The sequence below is a fragment of the Carettochelys insculpta genome, chromosome 7 (assembly GCF_033958435.1).
Source record: "Carettochelys insculpta isolate YL-2023 chromosome 7, ASM3395843v1, whole genome shotgun sequence".
Taxonomy (NCBI): Eukaryota; Metazoa; Chordata; order Testudines; family Carettochelyidae; genus Carettochelys; species Carettochelys insculpta.
Genome location: NC_134143.1, coordinates 68,309,585 through 68,334,617, shown reverse-complemented (window position 1 = coordinate 68,334,617; position 25,033 = coordinate 68,309,585). Strand labels below are relative to the sequence as shown.

The window sequence follows — 25,033 nt, the reverse complement described above, 5'->3', positions numbered from 1 at the left end:
CCCTCCAACCACTTCTGCTCTTCACAACTAGCAGGAGAATCCTAGGAGTAGCTCAACTGCAGATGGAACATGGTGGGGGAAAGGGCAGCTGAACACATGCTGCTGGCTGTAAGTATGTCTGTTCTGCTAATCAGCTGCATGGGCCAGAGAGCAATGCTTGGCAGGCTGGATCCAGCCACCGGGCATGATTTTGCCCCCCCACCCCCCGCCCAAGCTACGCTCTACGGAAACATCAGACAGAAAGATGACCTTGTGCCCAGATGGAATATCTCATCATACTGCTCCTTTCTGGCCTTAAAAGTTGTGGAGAAAGTCTAGTTTCCTTCACTGGTTTACCTGGAAATGGTGGGGACACTCCCTCTTGCTCAGGACTGGCATCCTGACGTTTGGCTGATTATTTTAAACTCAATCAATTTAGGCAAGTTTGCAAAACTGGGAACTTTACCGGGGTGGATTACTTTGGTTATGATATTTCCTCTTGGTTCTGTTACTGCTACCAATACCACACGTGCAAAATGTCCTGATGGTTTGTCAATCGTCTGGCAGAAACGTGACAGTGAAACATGAAAAACGACGGGGAGAAAAATTTCAGTCAATCCAATTTTCTTAGAACGTTGAATGTGAATGGCAAGTACAGGTTAAACTCAGTTTTCAGTTTAGTTCAACTGGTTCCCCTCTGAGTGTATGAACATCCACTTTGACTTGTTTAATTATTTCACATTAAAGAACATCACTAAATAATCTGGCATTTTAAGAAAATGGCCTGGGTTATTCTCCAAGATGATGTAGAATGTGAGATAAATGGCATTGGATTGTAATGATTTAGGCTTTACATGTCCAAAAGGTGTGTTCTTAACAGGTTCGTTAAAATGGGTTACAATATCAGTGAGGATGCAGCAGTTCAGCTTTTAACTAGGGCTGGCAACTCAAATTTAATTTGGAACTGTGAGTTAATTCTAGCTGCTCAGCCAATTTATAAACAATGTTGCCGTATCCCCATTGCCATTTTAATCTGAATTAATTTATTGTGGGGTACCTAACCTAAGTGAAGAACACACTGTTTATACTTAGATTCCTTTATGTTTGTAGACACACAAAAAAGGAGTCACTCTGAGCCAAATTCAGAGACAACGTATAACTAGACTTGTAAGCAGAGCTGCTCAAATAGTGTTTGTCAAGTGTATATTTTTCACCATATTGATCAAGTAATTTATTAACCTAAAATTGGTATTTTGTGATATCTGACCAGTTTTAAGGAACACTGAAGGTAATTGCATAAATGCCAGTGAAAATAACCAGCTCACTTATTTACTGAAAATTTTTTTCTCTGATTTTCAGCTGGCTCATTCTATAACAATAATCAACAGGGAGAGTCTCAGGAAGAAAGTCCAAATAAGGGTCAGAGAATCTAAGAGTAAATGTAGTTGACAAGCATGGGGCATGATTGCATTTTTAGTAGATGTACATGAGCTAGGTTAAATCAAGGCATAGACCAGTGGCGGAAGTTCATGATTCAGAGGAGGCTGACCAAACCTACCCAGAACACTAGGTAAATTACCTGTGGCAGTAACCTGCATTGACTTGCACCTGTGCTTCACCACTCTGGTGCCCAAGCAAGCTAGGGTAATGCTGACAGACCTGGGGTTGCTAGCACCAGGGATAGAACCTACAAGCATAGGGGCTAAAGCCCTGTACTCTTCCACACGAGCTAAAGGCCAGCTAGCTCTCAGCTGAGGATGCAGAACAGAGACTTCACTCACCCCAGATGAGGTCCCAGTGTCTCTGGGTACTACACTAGAATAAATCTAGCTTGGTATTTCAGCTAAAGCTGTGTCACAGCCTGTGATTACTGTCCAGATGTACCAAGTGTAAAGTGAATCTAAACTGGTGCAATATACTTACTACAGGGGGTGAAGGAGGTGTATATTACATCTGCCTGAATATGTGTTTGTTATCCTGTATATGCCTGCACATTGTAAACACATGATTGGAAGAGACTAATATATATAGTATCCATCCATTTTTTCTATATTATTCCTAACCCTCCGTGGGACTCAGTGACTCTCCCTAGCTGCAGATGGCATGGTGGAGTGAACATTAACATTCAGGTCTAGTGTCTGCCCTTCTTGGCTTTCCAAAGACAAGAGAAAGAGCAATGTTATGCCTCTGAATTGGATTGGAAGTCTAAGAAAGGCTAAAGGACAAAGCTTTCTGAATTGTTAATACAAAGCAGCTGGCCTTTTTTCTCCTGGATGGGGATCTTTGCCTCTTGGCAAGTTTAATAGCAAAAAAGCAATACCTGATTTATCTGGTCAATTGCAGTCACTGTCAGCTGTTTTAAATGTTCTATATTATATGATGTTTATGGCTACCGCTTCCTCCACAGGGCTAGAGACCCACACTGTAAGAAAGCACTGACAAAATGGATGAACAGCACTGATCCTTTATATTGTTATTAAACTTGGGACACTATAAACAACTTACGGCTGGTGAGTAAGCTATTCCAGATCAGTCACCAACTTGTGCTGTAAGATTTAGGTAGCTAAAAATGGAGTGAGTTGAAATGGACCACACCATTGATAGGTTGTCAGGTGTACCTGTACTATTCTGTGATGAACTCTGTTAGAGAGAGCATGAGCCACTTATAACACATCCTGCTACTCAAGGTTTCCTTTCTCTGTATCAATTTGATGTTCCTTAACCTAGTCCCAGAGATACCACCACCAAGAATATGACAAACATACCAGGAAAAACTTAGGGGAATTAAGAGTCCATGACCCATTCAGTCCTTTGCCCAGACTGGTAACCAATAGCTTAATTACAGACAGCTGTGATTGCGACTTTTATGGTGTAAACTGTGCTCACATGAACTGGACTACAACCTATCAACTCACGCCAACAAAGCCAGCAGCTGTCAGATGACAACACCTTTCTCTGATCCAAATTCAAAAGAAGCGACAGATGCAGAGATGAAAAACTTTGTATTCCTCTCCTCAATCCATGAGCCATTAGAGAGTTTGGACCTGTCAGCACTGATTAGCCTGGCTGGGCCCAATTTAGCTGAGAAAGATTAAAGAGACTCAAGGCACAGAAGGACCTGTTTGTTTCCATTCGGCTGGCTAGCACAGCGCTGTGTACATTTTTAATAAAGACAGCTCTCCTGCTTTGATAGCAGCAGCCCAAATATATGCATTTTTCCCCCTTTGGCTCCTCCCACACCAGATGCAGCTCTTTATCTTTTGAAGATGTTATGAGATGGTAACAAAGCACTTTTTTCTCCATAACTATCACACTCGTACTTCTACCAGACAACAGAATTTGCTGTTCCAATTCCTATTTCATTTACAACAATTAAAATCAATCATAACTCCCTTTCTCCAGCTCTCTGTAGATCTCAGAGATAGACAGATGGGGAACCAAACATGTAGCGGGAGCTCAGCTCAAAGCAAAGAGTTTCATCACAGATGGTCAGAGCTCGTTGCAAATGCCCATTGTAAGGGTCATTTTGCAGGGGCATTGCAATTGCTGGACTGAAAAGGTTCCAATTACTGTTGTAAACACTGTTTCCAATAAGCGCTTCTTGAAGTCTGCTCTGTCTTGATAGGATAATTCCTCCTGGCTCTTTAGAGTGGCTGGCATTTCAGTCTACATTAGAACACTTGGATTAAGATTTGCAAAAGTGACTGGAGATTCTGGGTGCCGCCCACCATCAGGTTGTGCATTATGAAAAAGGACTTGCTGTGTGATGGTACAAGACAATACTGGGGACATCATCCCCTCACCCACACTCTCAAACCTGCAGGTCCTTTGTGGGTAAATTAACAGCATCCTCATCAGTTGTCATAGACCCCTTACATCCCCCTGCTTAGGAGCAGTTCACGAGGGCTCCATGGCCTGACAGACCATGAGATGAGCACAATAAACAGCCCTGTACCTTCATAGACACTTCTGAAGTCCCACCCACATCTCCAGATCCTTCTGTTTCAGAAGCTCTTTGAAGTCCAGCTGCAAAGAACCCATCTCTCTTGAACGTAACAAGCTCTCCCCGCTCCTGCACCCCACCTCCCAACTGACACTTGTTTTAGAGAGGCCTCTGGAAAAGCCAGCTCCGTAAGGCAATGACATGTTTTCAGGCTCCATTGCTGATTCTCCATTATTCTTAATTAGTGAAGACATGGAGCAGACACAAAAAAAACCCTTCTCTTTCCTTGCCTCCCATTTAAATCCACTCATGAGGCAAAACACAAAAAAGTGCCCCATGTCAGGGAGTGGGAGGTGGGTATTTTAAGGCAAACCACCCCCCCAATGGTGTTGATTAAAATTCGATAGTCATTTATGCAGACCTGAGCACAAATCCACATTTCATCCTCATGTCCTTGACTGACTGAAATGCTGACACAACCATATGCTTTCAAATATTCGTTAAAAACAAGTTTTTTATTAATTAGGGTTCACTCTGAAGTTACCACCCAGCAGCAGTAACCTTTGAATTGATTGGAAGCTCTGTGCGTGAGTGTGAATATATCAGCAATAATAATATACCTTTGGCAAAGAATACTTTGGCAGCTTCATCTGTGCAAATGCATTCCTCCTGTAGGACACGTAATAGTGTGGTCGTCCTCCTGATGTTAACTGCAATATAAAAGGGAATTTTAGAACCAGGTTTATCATCATCATCCTTCATTTTCCTTTGAAGCTGGAGGGAAATATTAGCTAGGTTGCAGAAATGAATGCAGTTGCAATGGTGACAATCTAAGACAGCAGTAGTTGCAGCTAGTGGACAAAATGTCAATGAGTTTGAAATGGGCAGTCAATGGTGCAAACAGTTCCTATTGTTAGAACATAAGAACCTAAGAAAGACCATTGTGGGTCAGATCAAAGGTCCTTCTAGCTCAGTATCCTGTCTTCGGACAATGACTGATGCCAGGTTCTTCAGAGAGAATGAACGGAACAAGTTATCATCAACTGATCCATCTGCTGTCATGCATTCCCAGCCCTGTCAGACAAAGGCTAGGGACATCATCCCTGCCCATCCCAGTTAACAGGAACTGATGTACCTATCCTCCATGAATTTACTGAGTTCTCTTTTGAATCTGTTTATAGTCTTGGCCTTCACAACATCCGCTAGCCAAGAGTTTCAAAAGTTGACTCTGCATTGTTTGTTTTAAACCTGCTGCCTCCTAATTTCACCTACTTCTTGTTCTATGAGGAGCAAATGACACTTACTTATTTACTTTCTCCACACTAGTCATGGTTTTATAAACCTCTAACATAGCCCCGCTTAGTTATCTCTTTTTCACGCTGAAAAGGCCCGGTCTCATTAATCATGATTCATATGGTTACCATTCCATACCCTTAATCATTTTTTTTTTGCTTTTTTCTGAACCTTTTCCCCAGCAAATCATGTTCATCTATGTGTCTGACATTTTTTTTTTCCTTTAGTGCAGTTTCAACCAGTTTGCCTGGTACTGAAGTCAGGCTTACTGCCCTGTAATTGCCAGGATTGCCTCTGGAGCCCTTTTAAAAAACTTGCATTTCATTGGCTATCTGCTAGTCTGAGGGTCAGCAAACTTTCCAAGACAGAGTGCTAAAATATGACCTTTTGATCTCTATGTACAGTCTGAGTGCCAGTGGTAATTTTTTAAAGTCACTGATAGCCCTACATACAACAGCTTCATTAATAAATAAATTAAGATGTAGAGCTTTTCTGTTTAGGTGATGGTTGTCAGCATTAGCTGGTCTTTTGTTAATCCACAGGCGGCATGGCTTTGAGCAAGCTCCCCGCTGCATGGAGGAGGAGGGGTCAGGCTGACCTCCTGCCTCAAGTGTCAAAGAAAATCATCTCATGTGCCACTCCTGGCACCCAAGCCAGGGGTTGCTGACCCTTGCTCTAGTCATTTGGCACAGAAGCTTATTTCCATGGTAATTTATAACGTACAGTTAGCTGTTCTGCAATTTCACCTCTGAGTTCCTTCAGATCTCCTGAGGTCAAATATCATTTGGTCTTGGTGGCTTATTAGTGTTCAGTTTATCAGTTTGTTCTAAAATGTCCTCTACTGACACCAGACACCAGAGCAATGATTCCACTATGATTGTAAAGAAAGCGTCCCACCTACTAAGCTGCTCTTACCATGGGCATCCACACTGGAGTTGCAATCAAAAGGTATGTATAGACTACACTTTGTGGAACTGCTTTAATTTGTGTTACCTAACACATTAATAGTACTGTGCATACCTCCCCTATTGGTAGCCAGCTCCTAGGGCAGGTGTCAGCAACCTTTCCTAGGTGGAGTGCCGAAATTTGACCTTTTGTCCTCTATGTATGGTGCGAGCACAACAGTTTCATTAATAAGTTAATTAAGACGCAGAGCTTTCCCCTTGGTTGGTAGCACAGGTGACATGGCTTTGACCAAGCTCCCACCTGCATGGGGGAGGAGGGGTAGGGCTGAGCTCCTGCCTCATATGCCAATGAAAATTGGCTTGCAGACCACTCTTGGCACCCATGCAGTGGGGGTAGCTGGCCCCTATCCTAGGATAAACCACATGTGCTTATATTGTGGAGTACACCATCTAGACAAGCATTTACAACTGTGTTAGTTACTTTGAGTCAATTACAAATTAATTAGCTCAGGTTAAAACAGCAGCACAGACACATCCGGACCAACTGCAATGGGGTCAGGTGTCCACTCAAACAAGTGAGACATTCTGAGACCAGATTATTTCCAGTTCATATACACTGTCCCTGGACTTCCCCCCAGCTCCAGCTCTACCATTAAATAGACATTGGCAGCAGGTTCATGAATCCCAGGGCTTCTCAGATATATTCTGCAGCTCTTGCCAGGAACAGAAATTGGCTGAATACCTCTCATCTCCATCCTTGTCTCAATAATCGTCATCCGTGCATGCCAATAATGGCTGATTACTCTCCCCAGCCCTTCCCTCTTTCCCCTCTTCCCGCTTTCTATTCCTTTCTCTGACTCAGTAAAAACCTTGATTGATCTCATGCACTTGTGGTATCAAGTGACTGGTACAGCAGCTTCAAACCTAGTGGTACAGGGTCTACTGCTAGAATGCATGATGAGGCTGATTGACTGGCAATGAGGCTGTTTCCAGCAAGCATCTTAAATGCTCCAGGCAGCACATCCCCAACCTCCTGCTGACAAGATACTTGAAAGAGAGTCATAAGGAAACAATTAGCATTCTGATGGACTGATGAACTCTGTACTCTGGGTAGGTTGCTTGGCTGGGTGAGTGGGTAAGTAAGGGGGTGAGAGGAAGGAAAATTCCCTTGGAATTTGTCAGAGAACGCACCTGAACAAACACATAATCATCCTGCACAATCAGGGAATCGGGGTCAATGTAGCCTGGAAACGGTTTGCTCCGGGTGGCTTCGGTGCAGTTCTGCATCCTGCAGGTGATGTACTGAGCATCTGGAATCATAAAGACAAAACAAAATAAAGGTCAGGCAGAAGGCACACACCACTCCTGTTGCTGCCGCAGCAGTGGCAGGCTCTCGCCCTCCTCACCTGGCCCAGTCCTTCATGACCCATACTGGTTTATTTCAGAACCTGTCTCTCTGAGGCTCTGGTGCTGTATGTTATTGATTTATAATGTGGTAGCATCAAGGAGCCTAGTGGACACTACTGTGCTGCTAGGTACTATACGAATAAAACACAAGAATAGTCCCTGCCCTTAAAGACCTTACTTGCAAATTAAATCAAATTTAATGTAAACTAAAGAGTGAGACATAAGCTGGAGGAACAGACACCACCAGCAGCTCAGCAGTGCATGAGAAGCTCACAGGACGTCTGAGCTGTAGGTGCATTTGGATGGCTACAAATAACCCTCACACCCAAATTACCCTCCCAGGTCTATCTTTGTGCCAGTCAGATCTTTGGGCCCACCCCAGAGCTGTGTATTCACTTCCTGGCTGTCCACAGGCCTCAAGTTGCTACTAGAGTCTTCTAGCCCAGCTGGAGGTATGGGGCCCCAGGCATAGTGAGGATACAATACTATTACAACAAAAAGTCTTGTGGCACCTTATAGACTAACAGATATTTTGGAGCATAAGCTTTTGTGGGCAAAGACCCACTTCATCAGGTGCATGAGTGGGAGTGGGGTTGCAGAGGGGTATTTAAAGAGTGGGGTCCCAGTAAGAGGGAGGGCCAGAGCTGACAAGGTCTATTCAGCAAGGTGGAAATGGCCCAGTATCAACAGCACTTATCAAAAGAGGAAAAAGCAACTCAGATCAGACAGGGGAACGTGAGCCATTGTCAGTGTCTAATGGGGAGCTATGAGCACCCAGAGCAGAGAAACTGTCTTTGTAAGCTGTGAGCCACTCCCAGTCTCTGTTTAATCCATGGTTAATGGACTCAAATTTGCAAATAAATTAAAGCTCAGAGATTTCTCTCTCCATTTGATTTCTGAAATTGTTTTGTTTCAGAACTGTCACTGAGTGTCCAGGGAGATTGAAGTGTTCCCCCCACAGGCTTCTGTACATTTCCGTTCCTGATGTCTGATTTATGTCCATTTATTCTTTTACGGCGAGACTGTCCAGTTTGGCCAATGTAAATTGCAGTCGGGCACTGCTGGCACATGATGGCATATATTATGTCAGTAGATGTGCAGGTAAAGGAGCCCCTGATGGTATAGCTGATGTTAGGTCCTGTGATGATGTTACAGTGATTCTAGGCTGGGTAAACTGTCTTTAGCTGGCCTAAACAACAAGGATTGAAAAGCTCAAAGCCCTGACAATCACTTCCCCCTACAATGCTCCCTCATTTCACTACAGTAAATCCTCAAGTTAATGGACCCCAATTTAACGTACTTTGGAAATAACAGACTACCCCCCAAATGCCAGTGACTCACTAGAGCCACCACCACCATCAGAGTCACCAGGTTGGAGGAGCAGCTGCCACAGCTGGGGCTGCCGTAGCAACTGTTGCAGCCAGGGCCAGAGGAGACACTGGAGCAGCTGGGGCTGCCGCTGGGGCTACTGCGGCTGGACACGCCATTGGTTTGACCTAGTATGGCCAGTCTTGTATTCATATGAATACAGAGGGGCTCTTTATTGAGGCTGCTGAAGAAGACACACCTTGTGGTTCTTCTTGATTCTAGCTCCCAGACTGATCCATTCAGCCTGTGCCACACAGTGTCACAAAGTCTCAAAAACACATCTGAACTATCGGACACATCTCAAGAGGCTGCCACCTATACATTTTACCAAGGGAAGTACCAGCTGGGAGTCTAAAATACCTTTATCACAGTGAGAATCAGGACCACGGTCATATAGTTAAGATTTTCCAGCTCAGTTAAGCAGTTGCTGTTTGTATGAGCATAGTTCATTCACAGAGAGAGGGATTTTAGCACTAGCACTGGGATGACAAACTCTAAATGGTATTTAATCTTGAAAGCACTTCTAATTGTCTTCCTCTTGGAGCATCACAGTCTTTTGCTAGGTATAATCATGTCCTTCTGAACACAGAAACATTTTTTCACTGAAATTGAAACTGCTAGCTTCTCATCATATTCTACTTATTTTTTTAAATAAATCCGTGATATAAGAGTTCTTTTTTTGTTTCTAAGGATGCTGTGTTCTGTTTAAAACAAAGGCACACAGAGTACAAATCCACGGGGTTACTGAAGATAGATCAGGGATGATTTTGGCCCTAGGTTTACAGAGCACATTGGATCTACAACATGCTGCTAGACCATACAATATAGAATTCTTTGCATTTTCAAAGCTGGCTACAAAATGTTAATTGATATGATCCAGATATCACGATCAGATGATCTTTTCATTCTCTTCAATACTCACTGGGGGTCAGTAGTAGATAAGCACCTTCACCAGCAAATCAAATGAAAGCAAGACAGCTCCCCTTTCAGGGTCATTGCTCCATTGTCCCCATTAACAGGAAACCATAGCATGAAGAGAAAAGCCTGCTGTCTTTCCTCCTGACCATTTCTGATCAAGTGAAACAAGTCCACCAACCCTAGCCATTGGCTTAGCCCTACACAGGTGCTCAAGGCTCACGCCACTCGTAAATGCTGATCCTAGGTATGCTCGCTCACTTGAGTAGCCCCTTTTTCTCCAGTTCTCCTCTTCTCATAGGACAGATGGCTTTCTGGAGCCAAGACCTGAGTTCCCTGTAAGTTGAGTGCTTGGGGTGCTGCCTGGAAAAGATTCGGGTGCTACTCTGCTGAGAGGGAGAATGCCGACAACCACCCACGGCCAGCAGCAATTGTTCCTGCTGGTGGTCCATATAATAAAATTTATTCTGCACGTGGATGACAAAAAATGAGAGGGAACATCGGCCACTTATTTGCCACACCCACTTCTTCCCTTCTACTTCTCTTTTGCTTCCCGACTCCCAAGCACTCTTGCGCACCAGAGAAACCATTCTGAAGTGTTCTTATCTCCAGCTGAATGGGGTCTCCACAGCAACACGTGAGCACACAGACCACTGTTCTCACACAATCCAGACCAGGGTGGCTGGCTTTGCTGTAGGTATGGATATGAGATCTGACAAGGAAGGACTGCGGGGTGCCATTGCAAAATGCTCCTAACCACTTATAATGGGCTAACCCCCAAAAGTGATTATTCTGACTGAAGAGCCGTAGCAATCACTGGAGCAAAACCTCGGGTGCATATTCGTCTGTTCCAGCTAAAGTCCCTTTGTCTAGGAGCTCAGAAATAAAAGGAACCAACCTTCACAGCAAAGGGCCAATCAGTCTTCTTCCCTTTGGGATTTCATTGGGTTAACATTAAACTTCAGTTCATGGGGACATTTTATGTGATTCCATAGGAAGCACCTTGTAATTTAGCATGAATGAATGCCAAATTAATGTATTCAGTTGGTAAGCTCTGGAATTAATTTCATTACCTTTCCTGCACAGTTGTTTTCCCTGCTACAGGTAATTAGGACATTTTGCTTCTGATTTCCAGCATCCTCACCCCTAACAACAGCTGCTTCTTTTAATACACAATAACGCCACCATGTGGAGCCTAGAGAGAGGAACACAGCAACTGCTGTCTTTCATAGTGCAGTAGCCAAACTGCTGTGGACTACACCATGATCCTTTCTGTGGCACTGGCCAATGCTAGACAGTTGTAAAGGAGGTGCAAGAAACCTTGTGAAAGGCAATGAAAAAATAGGCTTCTCATTTCCATTGGGAAACACCAGGAAGTAAACCTGCTGTAGCCAAGATGTAGCATAAAATACTCCTGTGGTACAACTGGAGTCTGACAGGTTTAGAGGTGACATACTGAGATGTCTCAATCCATTCCAGCCAGATCCAAAGTTTTGTTGATTAGCTCTGCAGGGAACAGTGTCCAGGCCTTCCATGGATTTATATAAAGTAATATGACATTTTCTGTCTCATTATGTACTCCTCTCACAATGATTCCCAACATTTTTTAGCTTTTTTGACTGCCACTGCACACTGAATGGACGTCTTCAGAGAACTATCCACAATGACTCCAAGATCTCTTTCTTGAGTGGTAACAGCTAAGTCAGACTCCATCATTGTATATGTATAGTTGGGATTATATTTTCCAAAGTGTATTACTTTGCATTTATCAACACTGAGTTTCATCTGCCATTTTGTTGCCCAATCACCCAATTTATTGAGATCCTTTTGTAAATCTTCACAGTCTGCTTGGGACTTAACTATTTAGAGTAATTTTGTGTCACGTGCAAATTTTGTAAAAATGCTGCCTATTAAGGTAAGAACATAGGCAGGCAGAGACGTTACCCCCCTTCCCCCCATCAAGAAGAGACATCAGGACTGCATGGGCCATTGGAGGACAAAGACTTTGTTGATTTCCCCATCCACTCATGAAGAAGTTACATATATCATTGGAGATGCTTGCTGCCATGCCGTGAGCTAGGGCCTGGGCATAAACTGTGAACTGCTTGTTGCCCCGACCTGAATGAGGGCCTGGGTTCCTCTGATTGTTGGCTCAGCCTGACTGTTGGCCTGAACCCCTGGTGTAACCATCCAGGCTCGGGTTCCCCAGAAACGAAGCTGCACCCAGAAGGCGAGTGCTATATTTGGTTTACTGAAAGTGCATGACACCCACGACAGGAGCCCCGGAGACGCCACAGTCACCAGTGGGGGAAAACCTGACGCGTCGGAGCTTCGCTCGGGGAGAGGCTCTGTAACAGGCCTCCTAACGCTAGCTAAGAAAGCTGAACTCATTAGCATAAGATTGCCTAAAATTTCCTATGCATTCCTTATCACTATCTCTTGTGGCCTACTGCCAGCATAGCCTTGAAGTCTTGGCAAGCGCGCCTTGTTTTGCAGTAGTTCCCATGGCAGGGTTAGTTATTTTGCAGCTTTTCACCTTGCACAGACTGGTCTGTTTAGATTCTCCTGAGGATTCACAGAGGGGTCGGACTGCACTCTCGACCGCTACAATGTCTTCTCGCACCCTACACCTGGACTACAGTCACCTGCTCAAAGTGAGGTCCTGAGCCAATTCAACTCTCTGCTTGGACTGATCATAGGCCTGAGCCCTGGGACTAGTATGGTTGTTGAGTCTGATTCCCTGTAGATGACTTCAGTGAAGTGATGTGGCCATCACTGACCCAGAGAGAGGGGAGAACGCCTCCCTGAGCCCAACTGGGCTACATAGACACAGATGGAGCTAGCCTCCATGAATTTTTTCTCTTGCCTCTTAGAACCTGGTTTTATTTTGGTCTTCAAAACATCCCGTGGCAATGAGTTCTAAAAGTCTGGAAAATATGACCTATGAGAAAAGATCAAAACAATGGGTTTGTTTAGTTTGGAAAAGAGAAGGCTGAGAGGGGACATGATCACAGCTTTGAAGTACATAAAGGGTGTTACAAGGAGGAGGGAGAAAAATTATTATTCTTAGCCTCTGGAAATAGGACAATAGGATAGGAGATGCCATTGGAGATATTTAAGAGCAGATTAGATAGATACCAATCAGTGATGGTCTAGATGGTACTTGGTCCTGCCTTGAGCACAGGGGATTGGACTCAATGACCTCTCAAGGTCTCTTCCCGTTCTAGTGTTCTACGATTCAACAGGTTGACTGTGTGTTGTATGAAACAGTACTTCCTTATGGAATCATAGAACACTAGAAATGGAAGGGACTTGAGAGATTATCAAGTCCTGTCCCCTGCACTCATGGCAGGAGCAGGCACCATCTAGACCATCCCTGACAGATGTTTATCTAACCAGCTCTCAAATACCTCCAATGATGGAGATCCTCTAACCTCCCTAGGCAATTTACTCCAGTTATCTTAGTTTTGAACCAGCTGGATGACCGCTACCTCTTGTGTTATGTGACTTGGTAAGCAATATTTTCCCACTCACTTTCTCCATTCTATTAACGATTTTATAGACCTCCATTATATACCCCGTTAGCCACCTTTCAAAAGCTGCACAATCCCAGTCTTTTAAACTCTCATAAAAAGGACGTTGTTCTAAAGGTTTTTTTGTTGCCCTTCTCTTTACCTTTTCTAATTCTAATATATCTTTTTGGCATGGGGCAAGCAGAACGGCTTGCAGCACTCAAAGTGTGGTTTTACCAGGGACTTCTACAGTGGCACTGTGATGTTTTCTGCCTTAGGGTCTAGCTCTGTCCTAATGGTTCCTCACATTCTGTTAGCTTTACTGACTTGCTGAGCAGTAAGCAGATGTTTTCAGAAAATTAGCCACAGTGACTCAAAGATCTTTCTTGGTGGGATCAGATAATTTAGCGCATCATTTTTTTAATTGATCAACTTTGACTTTCATGTACCATTCTGTTGCCCCATAATCCAGTTTAGTGAAATCCTTTTGTAACCTTTCAGTCAGTTTTGGACTTACCTATCATTAGTAATTTTGTATTATCTGTAAATTTTGCCACCTCCCTTTTCATCTCCTTGTCCAGGTCAAACAGATCAATTTGTTCTAAAACCTCCTCTCCTGGCACTTTAATCTGGGACAGTTTCACAGATCTGTCATCTAAAAAGAAGGGCTCCATTGTGTATATCTCCCTCACATACTCTGGAGCGCAGACTGATGCAAAGAATGAACTTAGCTTCTCTGACAAGACCTTGTCTTCCTTGAATTCTCCTTTGGCAGCTTGATTTCTGGTGGAAACACTGATTGTTTGGCAGGCTTCTGGCTTCTGATGTTAAAACCATTTTTGCTATTCAAATCTCCTGTTGGCCTACATAATTATACCTCTAAACTTGACTTACCAAAGGTGTATATTCCTTTATTTTCCTCAGTGGAATTTGACTTTCAAATTTTAAAGTGTGCTTTTTAATATTTGATCACCTCTTTTATTCTGGGTTTTATCCAGAATGGCTTACACTTGTCCTTCTCACAGTTGATAACTTTTTTTTTTGATGGGGGGAAAGGGGGCAGTACACAGGAAGAAATATACATTTAATTTGAGCCTTATTATGATGTTCTTAACTACTTTCCATGACATTGGCCAGCAAGACTTGGCTTTGACCTCTTTTTTCATATATGTTTTAGAAGAAGAAAGCTTCAAAATTGTTGAAATGTTTTGACATTTTCTAAATGAAAAAATCCATCTGAAAGAAACTTTTTGTTTTGAAACTTATGCTATATATAGTAAATAAACACATAAATAAAATATTTCAAATGTGTTGGCTTGCCCAGTTGCTTGTTTCCATTAAAAAAATCATGATTTAATATTAGACACACACACACCTGTATAAAATTTTCTGATAGGAAAGCCATTTCCTTCCCAACTTATAGCAGCAGACCTATATACAAGATGTTTCATTTATTTTATCGCTTGCAGGTACCTTGATAGCATCCAAATGTACAGTGGGCGTTCATCCTTGAACCAGAGGAGTTATGATTACTTGTATTAACTAGAGTAAACCAGACACATTGTTTGAAATTTTTGCTCTCACTCGCCTCACAGCAACCCAATGTGGGATCTGGAGACAGAACCCAGGTCTCCTGACTCACAGCCATTTACCTCTGAGACCAAGGGAGATCAAATGACTTGTTTATGATTATAGAGGGTGTCTTCGGCAGAGCCGTGAATTGAATCTAGTGAACATTTGATCGGGCCCTTAACCAGTCAATTCTTAAAGGCATAGTACTAAGATATCTCAGCATGCTTCAAGTCTTGCTTGTCTAATTGTCACTAACGAGAGCTGTACACACCACTAGCTACAAAATTCACATTTTTTTCACCAACCTAATGCCCAATTAAAGTTCTCAAAAATTTATGGACTTTACAAGGGGATTTTGATAACATTTGATCTAATTTGGCTCTACCTTGTAAGAGCACACTCTCTGCCCTCTGGCTACAAAGAAAATGACTTATGGTGTTGTTCAGCTCTACAAGAAATTAACTGATTCTGTACACTGTGGCCAGGCAAAAATTGATGGCTTTTGGTGAGGGTTTTTTTTTTTTAAATCAATGAGTTTCTGATTTTACTCCAAACTCAATGTGGAACCCTAGGGACACAATGCCATGGGAACAGAAATGTAAGATAAGACTCAGGAGAATTTCTGCCAGCTGAAATCACAGTGATTGACACATGGCTCTTAATCAGAGTCTGTCCCAGACTGGACTTCAAGCAAAACTACTAAATGCAAGCATCACTTTCTATGCACTTGGATTTTATACTGGAGATCAAAATTTCTACACCTGGCATCTACAGAAATTTACCAAGAGTTTTAAAAACTTAAATGATATCAAGTAACTCTGTACAATAATCAAATTATCATACAACTCCAATACCAAATTCATCACATACTGATGCCCTTTTTTAAAGACTGCTGGTTGAACGCTAACATTAAAGGCCAGATCCTTAGCTGGTATCATTGGGCATTACTCCACTGAAATCAATGAAGATACATAAGATTTATGCAAGCTGAGGGACTGTTATTTTTTCCCTTATAAATGTTTTAACGTTACATCTAGAATTATAATAAATACAAAAATGAAGACAGCATATAATCAGGGACACGAAAGCAGAGACACAATAAGTTATTATTATTCCAGCTGGGAATGCCCCAGACTAAGCCCAATGATGATAAATGCTCTCACAACCCTGGCAGCCAGATTTTCTAATACTTTACTACACTGACATCTCTATTGTCTCTCACCTGAAGCCATGGTTAATGTGCTGCTGGAAAAGATACAAGGCACGACAATAAAACTCTCTTGCTATTTGCATTGGGATTTTGTGCTTTTGCTTAGATCCTGAGTTTCAATTGCCGGGTATTTCTTTTCCTCTGCTTTGTTTCAACAGGGATACCTTTACAAATTAAATCCCTTTATTGAATTTTCACCCTTGGTTAGCTCCCAAACATGTGACCCTTGAAAAAGATTAGAGAAATGATTCACACATTGTAACTCTTGGGATGAGCCTGAAAATAGTAACAACCCCTTGTCTGCTGCTATTCTCCCCAAGTGGAGAACAGTTTGTTCACCACCAGATGCATTGGGGTAGTTTTCTGTGGAGAGGGCAGATCTGTTTAGTGGCTAGAATAGGTACTAAACAGCCAAACAATCCAGATTATGTTATCAACTCTAATGATGACTCACCAGGTGACATTCAGCAAGTCACTTCATTTATCTGTACCTCAGTTACCTTATCTGTAAAATTGGCATAATAATGTTTATTACTTTTGTAAAACACTTTGATGTCTCTCTCTCTTAAAAAAAAACTTTATAAATTTAAAATATTCTTCTTCTAAGGACCAGAAGAGAAGAGAAAAGAGGATTTGGAGTTTTGATCCCGGGACAGACCTGGCACCCCATGAAGTGAATATTCCTTACGGTGTCACTAGAAGAGAGTAATTCTCTACAAACACTTACTACAGTACTATACAGTAATAGTTCTAAACACAATATGACAGTGTAGCTGTTCCACTAGAGGTTATCATAGTAGAATAGTCCAGAACCTCTTAATGCTTCTATAGGAGCATGAAGGACAGATTGGCCTCCTTTCTGTGTTCAAAGAATGTAAAAGTTTAAAACAGTAATAAATGGTAAAAAACACTGAAGTATTTAAAGTTCTTTGAGTTTTAATAGTCTGGTATGTTGTTAAATGGAAAAGACATTACCAATGTATACAATTTCTATTCCTAAGGTGTCCTTTTAATATTCATTTTCTAAAGAATAATCTCATACCTGTAACACTAAACAAGTTAAAAAAAAGTTGTCCTGAGACAGCTCCCTCTCTGACAGTTTGTGGGCTAACTGCTGCCATCATAAATCCAGAAAAAACTACTATGAGCTTTGGCAGTGTAACCGAGAGCAGAAATTGACTGAGTGGCATTTTTGAGAAGTTAATTTAGTATGTCTTAAAAAACAAACAAACAAAAAAAAATCCTGCAACTAGTGCAAATCTATTATTTACATTTCAGCAAAGCTGACATTTGCAAGAGAACCATCTTGGAATTAAAAATGAGAACATCCAGGGCCCTCGGGTGGTTTTGTGAGGCACACAACCGCCTGAGGCAATCAATCAATCAAACGGAAAAAAATAATAAACCCATAGGGAAAGACCTGCAAAGGTGTGGAAGCAGAAAGACTGAACACCAGGAAGCATGGGAGTGGAGAAAATACCAGCAGAGTTACCAGTGGACTGGAAAAAAATTCTGTCCAGCAAGGAGAGATTAAGAAAGGTGTTTGGAGTTGTAAGCTGAAGGAGCATTGGCCAAAAGAGCAAAGAAAGGTGACTGAATAGGTAAACTCAATGGAGGAGGCACAGAGGTAAAGTGAAGAAGAGAGTATTCTTTCACAGAGTGACTTCAAGGCTGAACATCCTATAGGAATCTTCCCTCCTGGAGGTTAAGTTCCTTCCAGAGCCTCTCAATTCCCACTTTTCAGCTAGCTGGAGGAGCTCTGCCTTGAAAACCCTGCCAGTGAGAAACTGAGCAGAGAAATAAGGTCTGTTCCACTGTAGTGTGTCAGAATGGCATTTAACCCAGAACATGACAGTGCTGGTAATGCCAATATTGTCTGGAAACAAATGTACTTACGGCCATCTACTGTCTTTGCCTCCAAGTGCACGAGATCTGGCTCTTTACTGGAACCCATCATAGACCTGCAAAATACAGACTGAAGTTAAAGCACTGAAATGGATCAAGACCAGGCAGACATTTTCCACTACATTTATTACATATAGAAGAGTGCATTTAGCAGGAGATAAATTTGTAGCAGTAACTAAAAGCTAAAGAACCCTGAAAGATCATGCTGGCATTCCCCAAAATAACAAACCTTGGAAATTCTAGCCATGCTGGCCTTTTATAAAACCAGTATTAACCTCCCTCCAACAGCCTTAACTATGCTGAGAATTGTGCCCCGACCATCTTCAGATTGGGGAATTTTGGCATGTAATTTGCTTTGATTGGCAGGGGATAATTCCGTGTTTAGAAAATCATGTGTCCTTTGCTTTGATTTTTCATTTGGATTTCTGAGTTGGATAATAACGTGGAGCATGTGGCTATAGAATCTGAAGATAAAACCATGCTGGGAGGGCTTACAAGCACTTTCGAGGGCAGGATTTGTATTCTAAATGACCCTGACAAATTGAGAATTGGTCTAAAGTCAGCAATATGAAATTTAATGAGGACAAATGCAAAGTACTTCATTTAGGAAGATAAAAAATCAAACGCACAACTACCAAATGGGGAATAACTGGCTAAATGATAGTACTGTTGAAAAGGATGTCGGGGTTATCGTGGATTACGGACTGAATATGACTCAGCAATGTGATTCAGCTTCAAAGAAGGTTGGTATCCTTCTGGGGTGTATTCACAGGAGCGTCATGAGTAAGAAAGGTGAGATCAGTGTCTCATCCACCTTGGGACTGGTAAACACAGCTGGAACAGTGCAAAATACAACTTGGTGCACTTTAGGGAAGCAGCTGGCAAAGGGGAGAGTCCAATGAGTGGCAACAAAAAGGATTAAACTTTTATAACATCTGACTTGTGAGGAAAGTTTAAAGTAACTGGATCTGACTAGTTTTGAGAAAACTCTGAGGCCACATCTACCCTACAGCAATCTTTTGAAAGATGATCTTCCGGAAGATCTCTTCTAGAAGAGTTTTTTTTTTTAAAAGAGTGTGTCCACACACAAAAAAACAAATCAAAAGATCAATCTGCTCTTTCGATAGAAAGTGTCCATCCAGCCCCTGCTCTGTCCAAAAAACAGGCTTGGGATTGAAAAATATGGCACCATGAGGACTGCTCATTAAAAAAAAGGGACAGTGGGTCATCTACACATGCCTTTTTTCGAAAGAAGTTTTCAAAAGGAGGCACTCTTTCTGATCTGAGAGCTGAAGCAGGCTTCCAGAAGAGCAGTGTTCTTTCAATTTCAGACCCACGAGTGTATTTTCTGTGTGAATGTTTTGTGTGTTCTTTCGAAAAAGGGCCTGATTTTCTAAAAGAAATTGCTAGTGCAGACATGGTCTGAGAAGGGAACTGATAATAGACTTCAGGTTGATTAATTGTTCTCCATGTTCACTGACAGTGGGATAAGAAGTAACAAGCTTAATTTGCAGTGAGGGATATTTAGACTAAATATCAAGAAAAAGCTTTTTAGTTAATATCTGGAACAGGCTTCCAAAAGAGGCTGTGGAATTGCCACCAGGGGAGGTTTTTGAAAGAAGTTGGGCCTATCAGGCATAACCTAGGTTTATTTTGTCTTGCCACAGAACAGGGGCTGGACTTGATGACTCAAAGTCCCTCCCAACCTTAGATTTCTACAATTCAGTGTAGAATTCTGGTCATTCCTCTCTATCAGACATCATATGCACATTTCTTTAATTTACATCCATAATGACCAATAATCTCTCATTAACTAACAAATATAAAATGACATTTTCCTGTCCTGCCAGACATTTCATTGGTTCAAATCTAATGAAAGCTGTGTTAATAAACCAGATGACGGTCTGGCTAAGAAAAAGCACGTTTTCACTGGATAAGAAATAGCAATGTTCTTTTATTGGTCTGGAGGGCATCAACTCTTTCCCTGAGGGAAGAGTAAGAGCAGATGGACCATCCTCACATGTGTCAGTTAACAATTTGCCTGTTTCGGTATGGACCATTTTCCAGACAATAGCCTAAACTATGGGTTAATAGTAGATTCAAGAGAAAAGAACTTTTATTTCCAGTGATGGACAAGTCAGATGCTCTTCTGTCCATTGCCACATTATATCCAGAAAATCAAAACTGAGGCTGTAATTCAACTTCCACAGTCCAAGTCCCATCCAACCCTTAATCAATACTAGTCTTAACTAACTAACTAACAATGACCATTTTAAAGCTTCTATGAAAAATGGAACTATTTGTTTTGATTCACTTGAAGAATCCTATTGCAATTCACCAGTTAAAGAAGCTCCTTTTTCCTTGTCAGGCATTTCCAGAGAGTGTCAAAACTTGTTTCCTACCCCAGGTCTAGTGTGCTTATTCTACAACAGTACCCTTTGTGTCTATTTTTCAGCAATGTTCAGGCCGCACTGCAAAGATTTCAGTGCTCGTTTAGAAAGGGGTCAGGAATGAGCCAGGTTAAATTTTTAGGTGCATGGTTTACTCAAAAATCTCAGTTTTGGATGGACAAAAAATTGTGAATTCAGTGAATAGTTTAGACCAAAAAAGCTGATGAGTTTAAATCAGTTGAAATATTTTGTTTCAATGTTTTAGAAACAAAATGTTTTAATGTCCTTTGTTTTGAAAATAAATTTGATTTCAAACTTCACCTAGATTTTTTAAAAGGTACAAACAACCCCAAACAAAAATGAAATATCCTGCTTTGCATCAAGATTTAATTTCAAGATTTTTATGAATATTCATAATTTTAAATATTTGGTTTCATTTTAAAATTTCACTTTTTTGTAACTTAGAAATATTTTTAAAAAATGTTCAATATCAATTTGATGTTCATCAAATATTTGAAAATATTTATTTGTGGTCTAACCTGAACTGAATTCCCTCCTCCAGCTTAGACTTTTTGAAATTACCTGTGGACCAAAACTATTCTCTATACTGTGGAACTCTTTGCTAGGGAACATTGTGAAGACCCAAAAGCATAAATAGATTAAAAAAATAGATAAATTCATGGAGAATAAGTTCATAAGTCCATCGATGGTTATTAGCCAAACTGTTCATGATGCAATCCCATTCGCTGAATGACTAAACCTCCAACAGCTAGATGTTGGGACTAGACCACCAGGGATAGATTGCTTAATAATTGTTCTGTTCTCTTCATTCCCTGTGAATCACCTGGCACAGACAAACTACTGGGCTAGAAGGCCCATTAGTCTGATTCAATAAGGATTCTTTCACATTCTTCCTAGCCACTACACAGCTTTGCTAATTCATCTCATTCATTTGAACTCTTAGTCCTTTCCAAGACCTGAAGAACAGCTGTGTGTGGCTCAAAAGCTTCTCTGTCTCACCACAGAAACTTGGGCCAATAAAATCTATTACCTCACCCACCTTGTCTCTATAGTCTTTTTGCAGACCCTGACCCAGCTAGCTAATTCAACCTAAGGACGAGTTGCTCCTGACAATGCCAGGTGCACTGTCATCAGACATTCTGAAAGTTTCTTCCCCCTGGTTCCACAGGAGCTCCACCCTGACCTGCAGGGCCATTTTTTTTCCACTTGTATCATTCCTTGAGCAAAGGTCACTCCTCTAGATTGCCTGATGTGGACAACAAGCAACCGATGGATCACAGAATAATTTGTACTTATGATCTAATTAAGGCAAGATTTGCACCTAAGCCTTACATCACTTACAACCAGCACATTAATATGCTGCCCCACCAAACCCCTTAAATTTCAAGGTCATGTTCTCTGATGTCCGACTCATCATGTAACTTGGTTGGAGTGCCCCTGTTGTGACTCGGGAGAATTTGACTTATTATGTGTCTCATACATAGACAGTGCAGAGTTATGCAAGCATCAACTGGAACTGCCTTTATAAAATCCTTTGCAACTTCTGGCATTAATTATATCCATGTAACAGGGGATCTGAAGACAGAGCGGTACCCAGCTTGTTTTCACCTTTGTCCCTCTGGGGAAGCAGTGTAGGAAACTATTCTATAAAATAAATGTCAGCCAAATATTTCTAAGTCCCCTTATCCACTGCGTTATACAGCTCTGGCTGCCTTCCATGTGTTTTGCTCACTGGGTCATGTTGCCTTATCCTCCAGCTTCCCTCCATTACCTTCTTTCCCAAAGCCTGAGTGCTAACACTTCCATTAGCTTTTTAGTGCCTGCAGCTGATTTTCTCCCTGCCTGGGCTCATAGTTTTAAGTTGGTAGTGAACATTATGATTCATCCTCTTAATCACAGCCCTTCTTGAATACTCAAGCTCCCCTGGGACTCCACCTCCTCCGGGGAAAGGACAGTAGCACGCTTATCAAACAGCTCCTATTATATTTGCCAAAGAGCTTTGCATGCATAACTGCTGTAATTGTCTCCATGCGTTTTAAAGCAAAAGCACAAAAATAAAACTAAACTTACAAATTTGGCGGGTTGGCTACAATGGAAATGCCAAGGGGACCACAATCTAATGCTCCCTGCTGCCTTTACAGAAAATGGTTGGGTTATGAAATATGTAAAACCACGAAGTGCCAGTTAGAAATCTGCTTCCTAAAATTTTAATCAAATCCAAGCCTCGCTCTGTAGACATCTGGGCTTGACAGCTTCACAAACCTTTACTGAGCGTTGCAGAATTACTGCACAGCAATGACTTTGACTGCTGCCTGGGTGTGTAGGAAGCAGACTAAAAGATATCCCCCTTTCAGAAAGGGACAATGGCAGACAAAAGAATCAGGTGCTATACATTGAACAGCAAATGTTATCTCATCAAGTGTTCTGCAGTCCCTGCCCCGCCTCTGCCATCACTCTGCTGGCCAGGTTTCTAAAAGCCTGTCTCTCCATGCATGTCAGATCCTTGCCACTTCCAGCAAAGACCATGTCATGCACAGTCTTTCACCTACTATATAATGTTCCCTAGTGTGAAAAACCCTAAAATTCACAGGCGTGGGGAATAGAGGAGATGAATGACTGAGTCAGGCCTCTCTGATGCAGAGAGATTCCATTGCTAGTGTAAAACAAGGCCTCCACACCTGGCATTGCATAATTTTACCCACTTCGTGGTTTTTAAGCAAAGGTAATTAGGAGCTCCAAGGGCAGATCAATAATGTCAAACACAGGCAGCCGGGCCAACGTTTTCAAATGCACATATGTACCAAGGCCAAAAGAAGCTTTTCAAAAGAAATATCTGGGATTGGATGCCTTCCTTGTCAGTTTCCCAGTTAACACAACTCAGATCTCATTTTCAGAGTCAACTGGAGTTTTCAGTGGGCAGAATTTTTTGAGAATTATTCTCATTTTAGGGCCCACAAGGTCGGCATCAAGTAACTGACACTCCCAAAAAATCAGGGATGCTCATGAAAATATAGCCCTTAATGCCTAAATTGAGTCAACGTTGAAAATGCCACCATTTATGCTCTCCACTGAGTGTACCCAGAATCCTGTGTTCTCCTGAACATGTGTACGTTGGTTTACACCTTTTTCATGCAAAGTCTATGCCCACACTAGGCAAAATAAGTCGCTGCAGATAACACAATTCTAGCTACAACAATTACATAGCTAGAATCAATGTATCTGCACTTGGCTTATGTGGCCATCCCTACTGAAGAAAGTTAACAGAAGAGTTTCTCCAATCGATCTCTCTTACTCCTCGTGTCTCGTGAGGAGTACAAGGGTTGATTGCAACCCCTGAGAGGTTGATTTCACGTGTCCCCACCAGACGTGAGAAAACAAACACCAGAAGATCGACCGTGAGTGAGTCAGTCTTCCGGGCTAGTGTGCACATAGCCTTAATACAATTAAATCAGAGCTGAACTACCAGATAAGGCATAAAACTGATGTTCTGATTATGCTTTGCCATTAATGCCTAGTGAACTATATAGCTCACAGGGTGTTTCCTCGGGGATGCAATGCATAGCAGGAAGCAAGACTTCTGGTTACTAAGAGGTAAGTCTGGATCAGGACTTTGGTTCTAACCAAGGTTCTCCCTTGACTCTATTACAAATTCCGTCCCACCTTGACATGGCCTCTTCGTATGACCTGCTTCCCAAATGCCAGTTCTAAAGGCCCCTTACAGGCTTAGAACCAAGAGTTGGGGACATGCTGTACTGAAAACTGAGCCCCAGGGCAGCATGGAATATACAGTATGGAGCTGGTAAGTCATTGATCAGGGAGATGTGGCTGGAAACAAGAGATAAAGCTGGGGAACACAAGTCTTTCTATCCACTTGGGAAAGACATTCTGGTGCTTTTGGGTGACTGCAAAGGGTTCAGAGGGGAGAGAAAGGCACAACTCTTACAAGCTGGGAGAGAGATAGGAAGAGAAAAACTGGAGAGGGGGAACAACAGCGGGAGAATGGGAACTGCCTCCCTTACCCGCCATGCTCCAGGCATGACAGGTCCCAAACAAGAGAGTTTGTCAGACAAGAGGAGGTCCAGGGCTTCTGCAACAAGACAGCCCTGTGCTCCGGAGCTGCTGCAGCCCTGGCCTCCAGCCTACTTTCCCTGGGACTCTGGTTCCAGGGGCTGCCCCAGGGCTCCAGCCAGCTCCTACCCTGCTGTGGAGCAGCTGGGGTCTCTGGCTACAGGCCCCACTGGAGACCCTGCACCATCCATTACATGCTTGTCTGGCAACATCTGTAGTCCTGCCAGACCACGGACATTGCCACGTAAGAGACTACCAGATTTTAAATGTGCAACCTGTAGTTTCCTATCATTAAATTGTTCCAAAGAAACATTGTGTCTCTCTTTTTTTCCTCCTTGGTTCAATTAACCTGGCAATCATTTTAAAGAGAGGAAATATTTCACAAAAAACATTCACATTTTAATTACAAAAAAAGAAACTTAACGTTTTGCAAATTTTACCAACTCTACCCAGCAGAGGAATAATTCTTCCCATTCACAACAAAACACAGGCAGTTACACATTCATTTTGCAAGAAAGTTGTTATTAATTATTATTCTTGTTATT

At 42.1% G+C, this 25,033-nt stretch overlaps 1 protein-coding gene across 1 annotated transcript in view; it reads right to left on the bottom strand.

Moving 5' to 3' along the window:
• The window catches only part of SORCS1 (sortilin related VPS10 domain containing receptor 1), a 474,417-nt gene that overhangs the window by 91,115 nt on the left and 358,269 nt on the right, over positions 1–25,033 (bottom strand). Inside the window, exons 6-8 of the mRNA XM_074999892.1 lie at positions 18,001–18,065; positions 7,312–7,430; positions 4,543–4,632 (exon numbers count right to left, since the gene is read on the bottom strand). Of these exons, the coding sequence (XP_074855993.1) occupies positions 4,543–4,632; positions 7,312–7,430; positions 18,001–18,065 (274 nt within the window). The remainder of the gene's footprint in view (positions 1–4,542; positions 4,633–7,311; positions 7,431–18,000; positions 18,066–25,033) is intronic.